We start from the raw sequence: 12979 nt of genomic DNA on the forward strand, positions 1-12979 counted from the left end.
CTTACGGTGCATGTCAGAGCAAATGAAAATCATGAGGTCAAAAGGAACTGCCTGAAGTGCTCAGAGACAGAATTGTGGCAAGGCACAGATCTGGTCAAGGTTACAGAAAAAATTCTGCTGCACTTAAGGTTCCTAAGAGCACAGTGGCCTCAATAATCCTTAAATGGAAGACGTTTGGGACAACCAGAACCCTTCCTAGAGCTGGCCGCCCAGCCAAACTGAGATATCGGGGGAGAAGAGTCTTGGTGAGAGAGGTAAAGAAGAACCCAAAGATCACTGTGACTGAGCTCCAGAGATGCAGTCGGGAGATGGGAGAAAGTTTTAGAAAGTCAACCATCACTGCAACCCTCCACCAGTCGGGGCTTTATAGCAGAGTGGCCCGACGGAAGCCTCTCCTCGGTGCAAGACACATGAAAGCCCACATGGAGTTTGCTAAAAAATACCTTAAGGACTCCAAGATGGTAAGAAATAAGATTCTCTGGTCTGATGAGACCAAGATAGAACTTTTTGGCCTTAATTCTAAGCGGTATATGTGGAGAAAACCAGGCACTGCTCATCACCTGTCCAATACAGTCCCAACAGTGAAGCATGGTGGTGGCAGCATCATGCTGTGGGTGTGTTTTTCAGCTGCAGGGACAGGACAACTGGTTGTAATTGAGGGAAAGATGAATGTGGCCAAGTACAGGGATATCCTGGACGAAAATCTTCTCCAGAGTGCTCAGGACCTCAGACTGGGCCGAAGGCTTACCTTCCAACAAGACAATGACCCTAAGCACACAGCTAAAATAATGAAGGAGTGGCTTCAAAACAACTCCGTGACTGTTCTTGAATGGCCCAGCCAAAGCCCTGACTTAAACCCAATTGAGCATCTCTGTAGAGACCTAAAAATGGCTGTCTACCAACGTTTACCATCCAACCTGACAGAACTGAAGAGGATCTGCAAAGAGGAATGGCAGAGGATCCCCAAATCCAGGTGTGAAAAACTTGTTGCATCTTTCCCAAAAAGACTCATGGCTGTATTAGATCAAAAGGGTGTTTCTACTAAATACTGAGCAAAGGGTCTGAATACTTAGGACTATGTGATATTTCAGTTTTTCTTTTTTAATAAATCTGCAAAAATGTCAACAATTCTGTGTTTTTCTGTCAATATGGGGTGCTGTGTGTACATTAATGAGGAAAAAAATGAACTTAAATGATTTTAGCAAATGGCTGCAATATAACAAAGAGTGAAAAATTTAAGGGGGTCTGAATACTTTCCGTCCCCACTGTTTTTATAATGTTTGGGGGTTCTGAGTAATTTTCTAGGAAAAAAAATTATGATTTTTATATGTAGGAGAGAAGTGTCAGAATTGGCCTTGGTGGCAAGGGGTTAATTGCCATAAGTAAGTAATATACAAATAATTATTATATATTGTTTTTAAGGTAATTTACTATATTTTCAAAATCTGTACTCAAGCAGTTGGCTTAACGGACAAATTACTGAAGTTTGAAGTCATAACTTCCAACCAATAATTTCACAGTAAATAGATAAATAATCAATTATTATGTTATAACATATAGCACATAAATATATGATTTAGCTTGAATATAACAGTACCTTTTCAACAGAATCAGTTTCTCCCTCTTAATTATGTGAGAAAAACATGGGATTGTGGGTAAATCTTATACCCATAAACACATGTTTTTTCCTTGTAGTTAATAGGGCTGGGCTGGAAGGGAGCATCTGTCTTTTAGACACATGCCCCTTCTATGACATTGCAGTGAGAGGTGTGCCTTCACTACAGCATTTTTATTGGACAGCTGGGACCAATGGTACTTTACCATTGGTCCAAGACTCCAAGCTGTTCATTGAGCTCAGTGCCTCTGACAAGATGTGAGAGGCACTGTGAGCTCATCCTCTCAGTCGGCTGCAAACAGAGTGTGTCAGCTTGTATTTAACCACTTCAATACCCACGTATGTACATATGACGTCCTGGGATGGGATCTCCCATCCTGGGTGGACGTCATATGACGTCCTGGGATTCCTGGCCGGACCCGAGCAGCGCTTGCGCCCGCCGCGTTGCTCGGGTCCCGGTGTGTGTGCCTGGCGGCCGCGATGTCCGCCGGGCACCCGCGATTGCCCGTTAACCGGGCCGGACCGTGGATCTCTGTGTGTAAACACAGAGATCCACGTCCTGTCAGCTCAGAGGAGAGCGATCTTTGTTCCCAGAACGGAGGAACACTGATCGGTCTCCTCCCCTTGTGCGTCCCCTCCCCCTACAGTTAGAAGCATTCCCTAGGAAACACATTTAACCCCTCCCCGCCCCCTAGTGGTTAACCCCTTCACTGCCTGTCACATTTACACAGTAATCAATGCAATTTTATAGCATTGATCGCTGTATAAATGTGAATGGTCCCAAAAATGTGTCAAAAGTGTCCGATGTGTCCGCCATAATGTCGCAGTCACGAAAAAAAATTGCGATCGCCGCTATTACTAGTAAAAAAAAAATAAATAAATATTTTTTTTTTTAAAAATGCCATAAATCTATCCCATATTTTGTAGACGCTATAACTTTTGCGCAAACCAATCAATATACGTTTATTGCGATTTTTTTAACAAAAATATGTAGAAGAATATGTATCGGCCGAAACTGAGGAAAAAATGTGTTTTTTTTTTTAAAAATTGGGATATTTATTATAGCAAAAAGTAAAAAATATTGTGTTTTTTTCAAAATTGTCGCTATTCTTTTGTTTATAGCGCAAAAAATAAAAACCGCAGAGGTGATCAAATACCACCAAAAGAAAGCTCTATTTGTGGGGGAAAAAAGGACGTCAATTTTGTTTGGGTACAACGTCTCACGACCGCGCAATTGTCGTTTAAAATGCGACAGCACTGAAAACTAAAAATTGGTCTGGGAAGGAAGGGGGTGAAAATGCCCTGTATTGAACCGGTTAAAGTGGCCGCTCTGTATTTAGCTTCTGACAGGCTGCACAAGGAGCCCCATATTTCTGGAACCATAGGTCATAGGGCCCCTAAATTTGGAGTCTCTGTGACCCCAGGTCGCAGAGCTACTTCCCTCGAAGCTCGATTTTTTTTTTTTTTATTTTTTTTTTCTAATGTTCATGGCCCTGCCTCACCTGCCTCCCCTGACTGCACGTCCCTGCTAATGTCTTAGTTTTATGGTGGGAATTCAGTTGTTTCAACCACACACACCAGCTTCCTAATCCCTCCAGAACCTGTAACTTACCCTCTACTGGCTCTTTCATAGGAATACATTTATTCTTGCAAGGATCCAGGTGACACAACAGCAACTTATAGGGCAGGACAGATATTTTCATGCTGCGGTAGGTTGTGGAGTCTATTATAGTGCGCCAGCTTCCATCAAAATCAAGATGTTAGTGTTGGGTAGACTGATCCCTTACTATTTTTTTATTGTACTGCATTTATTTTTAAATGTTCTGTGTTTAATGTATTATCCTGGCCTCAAATGCCGTAATGTAATCCTAAACCCAACTTTTATAAAGGAAAATTGCACTCTATGATATACTGCATATTTTAGCTGTATTGCCCTTTTATTCTTACATCATATTTATCATTGCTGATAAACAGCTTGCAATTTCATTTTGTCATTTGCTGCTGGCAATGTGGTTTTTAAGAACCTGCTTTTGCTGCTTACCAACATGTGTCTCCCTGCAACCCACTACATGCCTAATTAGCCATTCTCTCTCTTATTTATGTGCCTATGTATTTTGTATGCAGTACCCTTTATCACGGCATTTTGCATCTTGAATTCTGTTTCCTGGTGTTTTATAGCTTGCATTGGTATTCTGAATCCTAAATCTTGCATATCCTGCATTTGGTAGATATTATGCTGAATCTTGTATCTCATCGTCCAGTATTGCTGTAAGCAGTTTTAAGTTACCCAAACCATGCATTAAGCCATAATTAAGTTTTTTTGTGGCTAGCATTGCTCAAAGTTGCCCTTTAGTGTTGCAGCTTGGTGTACAGTATGAAGTCTGCTTTTCTTTTCACTCCTGTTTGCTCTGCTCACACTACTTCTTTCCATTGTAGGGTTGTTTATTTACCTGTCTTTAGTTCAAGATAGACCATCCTCCCCTCAGGCTGTTCTCCTATTGGGATTGTGATAATTAAGATAATTTAAACTTTGAAGTAACTGAAAGCCCTGGGTTATGTTTTCATTCTGAAATTATTCATGATAATTGAAATGTTTTTAATAATCATTTTTTCTCTCTTCAGTAGTTCTAATGGTAATATAAATAACAACAATGTTATTCTCTTTCTCCTTCTCTAGCTTTTTCAATAGCTTGGGTATGTATTTGAAAGTGTCTTTTACAAGAAAGATCCTCTACCAGTCTGATCGTGCCTGCATGTATAGATGCAGATGGCTAGCATTTCTCTCACATAGAATTTTAAATTACACATATTGTTGTAAATAAGCACCCATTGAAAAGCTTTTCCTTTTTACCCATAAAGAGAGAAATTATGATGTAATTGTATGATGGGAGCAAATTATTCACAGAACAAACAGTGCACCAAAGGAAGATCTTGGACAAAAAGGAGAGTTAAGGCTCAGTGTTGCCTTTAAAATGGAGGTTCATACTGGAAGATGCAGCAGGAATCTTTTACAAAGATTTATTTCATGCTGAGAAGTTGTATTGAAGTCTATGGAAGGATTCATTTACAAACTGGATCATCAGATTGTGGAAAGCTGGAACAGAAAAATAGTTAAATTAATCTTCAGCTTTAACATTAAAGTAGTTGTAAATCTCTGAAATGAAAAATACATAAAGCACATTCTTCTATAGTGTGTACTTGCATCAATATAAAGCACTGGATGTAATTTCTCTCTGCTGTCTCCTTCCTCTGCTATCTGCATAAGTCACCTTTATTTGGTTATGTTGACACCAGACAATCTCAAGAGATTGCCTGCCTCCCCCCATCACACAGCAGGTGATTGACAGCCTCAGATGTGTATGTTTCCCTAAGAGACTTTGTAGTACAGAAGATGAGGGTGTGTCCTCTCCCTCAACTCAGGTCTCAGATTACACAAAGCTCGCCTCACTATTCTGTGCAGTGTCACTATTCTGTGACATCACATCAGATCCCTGTCCTGCCTCCTGGAGCTGAGAAAAATACTTTTATCTGTGTGATTTAGAAGTCTGTAGGGGAGAGGAGGCTACAGATAAACAGGTACAACTTATGTTGTTTTCGTCTCTGTGTATCATCTGAAGCTAGTCCCTTCAGTGGGTATATGCAAGGGTTTACAATGAAGCAAAACAAACTGTACTAATCGTGTCAATCTAAATGTAATATTATCTACTGCAAACAATCCATGTGCACATGGAACATAAAACGTATTCTTTAATATTGTAAATGATGTCAATACCTTGTTGTTTCAACCTTTTCCTCCCTTTCTTCTGCCCTGGAACGCAATAAAAAATAAAAGCTTAAAATCAGCCAAAGCTTTAAATGGTGTATCAGGAATGTAGCATAAAGAATGGACTTGCATTTTGTCTGTCACATTCCTATTGGCATCATTTGCAGTAAAATATGAAGTGCATAAAACATTGTAAATCTGATTGTCAGAGAGCAAAAACTGTTAACTGTAAAAAGGAGGGCAAGATGAGGTCACAAATCATCACTATTCCCTCTTAAGCGTGGCACAAGACAGGGCTGCCCACTCTCTCCTTTGCTCTTCACGTTGGCAATAGAACCCCTGGCCATGGCGATTCACTCCCACCCTAACATTCACGGTATTCACTGTGGACAACAGGAACATAAATGTGCTTTATTTGCTGATGATGTCCTTTTTTTTTTTTTAAAGTGTTTTTATTGTGCACATAAGGATTATATATACAATACATCGGATAGGTATTACATCAACATTCACATCACCAGAAACACAGCAGTAATAGTGCAATTATCTCTGTAACCAGGATATGGTGTTCCAGTCCCCGAGCCTACCCTATGTTGCAGTATATATGTGCATTTTTTATTTATTTATTTATTTTATTTTATTTTTATTTTAATAAATTTACTCAAACCAGACAAGGAATTCAGAACAAGGGTAAAGAAAAAAAAGAAAGGACCCCCCCCCCCCCCGGGAATGTCAACATTCGGTGTTCTGTCTAATCAGGATACAATAAGACCTAGCCTGTCTGTAGCAAAAGGAGCAGACCAATCAATACCCATCCGCCATGTGTTGGCAATAGCAATAGGTCTTACTTATCTAATGAGCTAGGACCCCTCCTCATCCAATGTACTCTCAGAGTCCACCCACTGGAACCAAACCTTCCTAAACTTCTTGGGAGCCCCCCTAGCTTCATAAGTCATTTTATAACATCATCACATCTGCATTTATTGTTTTAATCCACATCCCCAGCGTCAGTTGTTCAGCATGTATCCATTGTCTAGCAATGAGTTTTTTCACTCCAAAGCACAGGATCTGAAGGAACAGTTTAATGTGTGCATTCATCTCTTCCTGATCGAAAATCCCAAGTAAACAACATATGAGAGAGCAAATATTTGGTAGAGCAAACATATCCGATATAAATTCAGTAACCTGAGACCATAACGGTCTTACCTTCATGCACTCCCACACCATATGTACAAAGGTGCCCTCCTCCTTCCCACATGGCAAGTAGCAAAATCCCTCCTATGCATTCGATGCAGTCTAGCCGGTGTATAATACTGCTGGTGCAGATATCGATACTGGATCATTCTATCCGTAGAGGAGATAACAGACACCAAGTATGTGTCCAATACCTACTGCCACAGTTCCTCCGACAACTCTGGGACAATCATCTCCCATCTCGCCCTGGCCCTTGAAGTTAAGGTCACTATCCCCGGGCCCACCGCCCCATAGTATCTAGAAACCTGCTTGGACGTATCCGGGTCAATCAAAACCTTTTCTAGATCAGTATTCTGTACCCGAATCTCAGGCCCACCAAACTGGGTATTCGCTGCATGTCGTAGTTGTGCATATCGGAAGAGCCAAGTCTTGGGCACTCCAAACTGTTCCCTCAACTGGGCAAATGTGCACAGACGGCCATCCCTACAAATGTGATGTAAATATTTAATGCCATATTTTGCCCAGGTCACTGGACCAGAGAGTTTCATAAACTCCCCCAAGAATCGGTTGCACCATAGAGGACTGTTTGGAGATAGCCACAAGGGTCCGTCCCCCCGCCGTTGAGAGCACAAATGAAACACCTTCCCAGGTAGTGACATGACCGAACCCACCTTTCTCCCCAGGATCCCTTTCCTATAGAGTATGTTCTGGAGGGTTTCCTGTGAAGTGGAAATTGCTGCCTCCAACAAGGTAGTGGCATTAGGTGTCTGTGGAGACATCCTCCAGTGCAGAAAAGAGAGCTGTGAGGCCAAAAAATAGGAGCGCAAATCTGAAAGGGCCATCCCTCCCATTGTAACTGGTCATTTCAATATCGCCAAAGACACCCTGGGAGCTTTGGAGCCCCACAAAAATCCTACAATAATGGAATCAATGTGCCTGAAGACCCGTAATGTCACAAAAACTGGGGAGTTTGAGAGGATATAGAAAAACTTAGGGAGGAAAATCATCTTAAACAGATTTATCCATCCCATAAAGATGATCGGTAAGTTCTGCCATCTTTAAACCTTCTCTCGAAAATTTCCCACAATCGGTGAAAAATTGGTCTCCAGGAACTTAGAAATGGGAAGCTGAATCTCAATTCTCAAATACCTGAAAGAGGTGGATAACGGAATGGGGCACTCCGGTGGGACTCTCACCACTTTGTTAATGGGAAAAAGGGAGGACTTTTTCCAATTTATACGGAATCCAGAGTAATCTCCAAACTCCTGAATCAATCGGAAAGCTTCCAAGAGCGAGGGCCCTGGATCCTGCAGATATAACAACATGTCATCTGCATAGAGTGACACCCGCTCTTCGAATTCCCCTATCCTCAAACCAGTCAATTTTTGACTGGACCTTAGTTGGACTGCTAAGGGCTCTATGGCCAGGGCAAACAGGAGGGGTGAAAGTGGACACCCCTGCCTGGTGCCCCTAACTATAGGGAAGGGGTCTGAGATAATACCATTAAACCTTATTCTGATCAGTGGATCTGTATACAAAAGCCGTACCCAGAAAATGAAAACAGGGCCAAATCCATAAGACTCCAATAAGTGAAACAAATATGGCCACTCTACTGAGTCAAAGGTCTTTTTTGTATCCAAGGAGGCCACTATTCTAGTTCCGGAGTTGTCGTGAACAGCCTGGAGATTCACAAAAAGCCTCCTGATATTCATTTGAGTGCATCTACCCTGGATAAATCCTGTTTGATCCGCATTTACCAGTTTTGGGATGACTGACTGTAGCCTACCTGCAATTATTTTGGCCAATATTTTTGTATCAATGTTCATCAACGAGATCGGACGGTAAGAGTCACACTCTCGGGGATCCTTCCCCCTTTTAGGGATCAGAACAACCAAGGCTTCAATCATAGAGGGAGGTAACCCACCATCCGATCTAGCCGTATTGAACACTCTAAGCAAATGGGAAGCCAGTCCATATCGAAAAGTGCAGTACCACTCCGATGGGAGGCCATTTAATCCAGGGGATTTTCTAGGGGGAAAGGAGGCAATCGCCTCCTCCACCTCCTCTACCGTAATGCCAACCTCCAGAGCAGCACTGTCATTGTCAGTCAACCTAGGGAGATCAATGTCGCCTATGTATGTTCCCATCGCTTCTGTCCCCAGAGGAGCACAAGACTTATACAGATCTTTATAAAATTGAACAAAAATTTTTTTAAATATCAGCCGAGTCGCAGACTTCCAGCTTGCAGTCGTCATAGACCGATTTAATATGCACCAGAACATATTCCGGCCACACCAAGTATGCCAGTAATCTGCCATTCTTGTCGCCAAATTCAAATATACACCTGCGTTGGGCCAAGCTAAGCTTCGTGGTACGGTCAGTTAGTGCTGTCTTGTACTCTCTGGTTCTCATCCGCAATGCTAGCAACCTCGCTTCAGTGGGGTCCCTGATATATTCGGCCTCCGCCAGGGTTACATCTGTTTCCTTATGTTGCATTGTGGAAGCTAACTGTTTCTTGAACCCATTTACTTTTGCTATAAGCACCCCCCCCCCTCAGCGTGGCTTTAAAGGCCTCCCATTGAAGAAGAGAAGACCCAGAGCTGCCATTGTCGGCCAAGTAATGTTTAATAGCCTCTGTACACTTGATTTTTACATACTCCTCTTGAAGCCAGCTAGCCTCCATCTTCCAGAGGCGCAACCCAGGTTTTGGTCCCAGATTAAGTTCCAACAATATAGGAGAGTGGTCAGACAGTGCTCTGGGTAGGTAAGACACCTTCTTAACCAATGTCATCCCCTCCCCTCAGTCAGGATAGTGTCTAATCTGGAGAGTGTCTTGTGCGTTTTCAAATAGCAGGAATATTCCCTAACATCAGGATGATGAAAACTCCAGACATCTCTAAAGCCATGAATAGACATCCACCCCGCCAGGGGGGCTGGGGTGCCATTTGTCCCCCCCAACCTGTCCAAAACTGAATCAGAGACAGAGTTGAAATCCCCCAAAATGAAAACCCTCCCCTCCGCTACCTCATATGTGTCCTTCATGTCATCCAAATGAGTTAGCGCAAAGGGAGGAGGAACGTACACATTCACAAATGTTAGTAACTTATTCATCACCTGTAAAACCAGTATAACATATCTCCCTTTAATGTCAGTTCGCACCGCTTGAATGGATATGGGCATGGCCTTGGTGACCAAAGTGGAGACCCCCCGCATATGAGGAGTAACTGGCATGGTAAGCCCCAGCAATGTGAGCCCGTTTTAAGGAAAGAAGCCTGGAGCCCTGGAGATGGGTCACCTGGAACAGTATTAGGTGGGGCTTGTACTTTTTAATATAATCAAATATCAGAGAGCGTTTAAATTTAGTGTTTAGGCCTCTGACATTCCAGGCCAAAACCTTAAGATTTACCTCCATGACAGATATAAAGAAAAGAAAATAAGGGAGTGGAGATGTTCTCTCCTCCCTTGGGTATGGCTAGCTATAGAATTGGGGCTCCAGGCTCCTCCCCCCACACACAAAACATAGCACTCTTGGCCTTGGGCAAGACCTAAAAACACAGAATGAAGACAATCTCAGCAATATGCAAACATATAACTCTTGCCACAAAAAACACCCCAACTTCCCCCACCCCCCTCCCCGCACCCAGCCCCAACTTGCCAGGCACTTTGTTCCCATAACCTGAGTTCAAATAGGTAACAGAGGTGCGACTTAGAACTGTCACATGAGACTGGTCACTAAAAGGTGGCCGTCTCTTACCGTATATTTAACAACCGTTCTCCTGTTAATAAACAGAAATGGAAGAAACAGGGAGAAAAAAAATTATTTGCCTTTCTCTCTTTTTTCTCTCTCCCTGTCAGTTTCAAAAAATAAAAAAGGTTCAACACTAGGTAAATTGTAGTGCCTAGAGCATTCTGCAGACTTAGCATATAATATTGGCAAATGACATAAGCAGTCCCGATATCAGCAAAAAAATAAAAGGAGGGAAAAAAGGAAAAACTGTTTTCCCCTCTGTTTGTTTGTCCCATGGAAGGATCGTCAAGCTTGTATGTCCATATAGGTTTGGGCACATAGTCCAGAACCATACTCTGCCAGAGGACGCCTCTAATTTCCAGCACAGAAACATAAGGAAAATAAAACAAAACACCCCCCTCCGGGTATAAGGAAAGTGTCCTTTATGAGGAACCAGTATATCACCAAGAAACCAGCAAAAAAAAAAAATCAAAAAGAACTTTGCTGACATCACACTTTCCCCCACACTGTGCTTTCTCCATATAACTGAATCATGGCGGGCAGGGAGAAACCCTGTTCCGCTGGCGGCCACGAGTGTCCAACCACTCCGAGGCTTCAGTAGGGTTAGTGAAAAAATATGTTTTCCCATTATCCACTACCCGCAGCTTGGAAGGATAAAGCATACTGTAGATCAGGCTGAGGTCTCTCAATCTCTTCTTTATGGGTTGAAAAGAGGCCCTCTGCTTCTGGGTAGCTGCAGAGAAGTCGGGGTATATCGATATGCGATATCCGTCGATCGTTAGTTCAGGGCCCGTCCGGGCTCCTCTCAGGATATTTTCTCGATCTCGGAAGTGCAGTACTTTCGCTATCATGGATCTGGGGGGCTCCCTTCGGAGGTGCCGTCCTGTGCCCTTTCAATGGCAAACATGCTTGTAAAGGTGTTAGGAGGCATATGTTCCATCAGCCATTTCTCAAGGAACTGTTCAGGATGCCTCCCCTCCACCCCCTCCAGGAACCCCACCAGCCTAATATTGTTCCTTCTCATACGATCTTCCATGTCGGCCATCTTTAAAGTATGTTTAGACAGTGTCTTCTTAGTCACCTGTGCGCCTTTGTCTAAAGGCCTGATTGTATCTTCCAGGGAAGTGATGCGGCGATCAGTGAGCTGTGCTTTCTCCCTTAGTTTCTGCATGTCATGTTTCATGAAGGAAAATTCCACCTACAGCTCCCCAAAGTGATCAATCAATGTATTCTGGCATCCCTGTATGGCAGCCATGATCTGGGTCAGGGATGGCTCATCTTCCCCCTCCACTGCCCTGTCAGCTCTGGCCCTGCAGTCTCTCAGCCTGTCCAGGGATCTCCCCCTCCTCAGCACATCAGCCCTCTGGGGTTTAGGACTCACCCTGTCCAGTGGAGGGGACGCCTGCTGCGGGATATCCTCGGATCTGTGGAGTGGCGGCTATTCGTCCTCCTCCTGTGTTCCGGCGCCATTTTGGGAGCCCCAGGCATACTTCGCCAGCCATTCTCCGGTCGATTTTGGCCAGGAGGGGCCGTATTTCACCATCCCCGGAGGTTCCCGGGGGGTCCCTGTACACATCCCCAGCAATCCTGTGGAGAAAGTAGGTGGCTATTGCCCAGGATTACAGCAGGATCTACTGTCTGCATACGGAGCTCCATTCCTGAGCCCCTCACATGCCGCTCGCTGGCTCCGCCAATGTCCTTATGTACATCACTAACCCTCAAGTGACTTTACCTAATTTGCTATCCTTATTAGACCATTTCTCACAACTCTCTGGCCTGTCTCTAAATTCTCAAAAAACAATAGCATTTAATGTTTCACTACCCCCTGCTATTATACAGACACTTCAAAATACTTATAGTTTTAAGTTGACTCTCCCTCCCATACTTAGGGGTTCAGTTGACTTATTCTATTGAAACTATCTATAAGGCAAATTACCCCCCCATTATTTAAAAAAACTTAGGGAGGAGCTTCGTTGCTGGGCAGATTATTCCCTTTCATGGTTTGGCAGACTCAACTCAATCAAAATAACGTTCTTCCCCAGACTCCTTTATTACTTCAGAACTTTACCGGTGGCAATCCCGAGGGGAGACCTACAACGTCTGCAAGCTGAAGTCCTGCGCTTCGTGTGGGGTAACAAGAGGCCTCGGATGCAAAAACCAACACTTTATACACCAAAACCTATGGGTGGGCTTGGTCTTCCTAACCTACAGGCATATTTCCAAGCAGCCCAGATTGCCCAGTTAGCTTACACCACTGCTAAAGGCTCAGTCCCCCTTTGGGTCTCCATTGAGGCACTTTTTGCCATCCATTTGCCATAGGATTGTTAATGTGGCTTCCTAGTCGTTTACACAAGCCTATATTATGCCCCGCTCTATCACATTCTTTAACAGTCTGGGACAGAACACGCCACCGCAGCCCTTTATCATCCCCACATGCACCACTAGCTCCCATTTTTTGTAACCCAGAGTTTCCACCTGGCCCGACACCACGATTGTTCCAATGTTGGCATAATAAGGGGTTATTAAGAATTGGCGACCTTCTTAATGAAGATCAAATATACACTTTGCAACATTTTAAAGACACGTTGCGAATGCCTCCTAGTGAAATATTCTGATACAACCAAATTGCATCCTTCACCAGGTGTAAACTTAATCTACT

General features: G+C 43.4%; 1 protein-coding gene across 4 annotated transcripts in view; it reads right to left on the reverse strand.

The window, feature by feature from the left end:
• Positions 1-1570: 1570 nt before the first annotated feature.
• ATCAY (ATCAY kinesin light chain interacting caytaxin) overlaps positions 1571-12979 on the reverse strand; it is a 118932-nt gene continuing 107523 nt past the window's right edge. For all 4 annotated transcript variants that reach the window (XM_073594204.1, XM_073594187.1, XM_073594178.1 and 1 more), the window contains 2 exons: positions 5388-5423; positions 1571-4709 (listed from right to left, as the gene is read on the reverse strand). In XM_073594204.1, the coding sequence (XP_073450305.1) occupies positions 4676-4709; positions 5388-5423 (70 nt within the window). In that variant the 3' untranslated portion in view covers positions 1571-4675. The remainder of the gene's footprint in view (positions 4710-5387; positions 5424-12979) is intronic.

Source organism: Aquarana catesbeiana, linkage group LG01 (genome assembly GCF_042186555.1).
Source record: "Aquarana catesbeiana isolate 2022-GZ linkage group LG01, ASM4218655v1, whole genome shotgun sequence".
Taxonomy (NCBI): domain Eukaryota; kingdom Metazoa; phylum Chordata; class Amphibia; order Anura; family Ranidae; genus Aquarana; species Aquarana catesbeiana.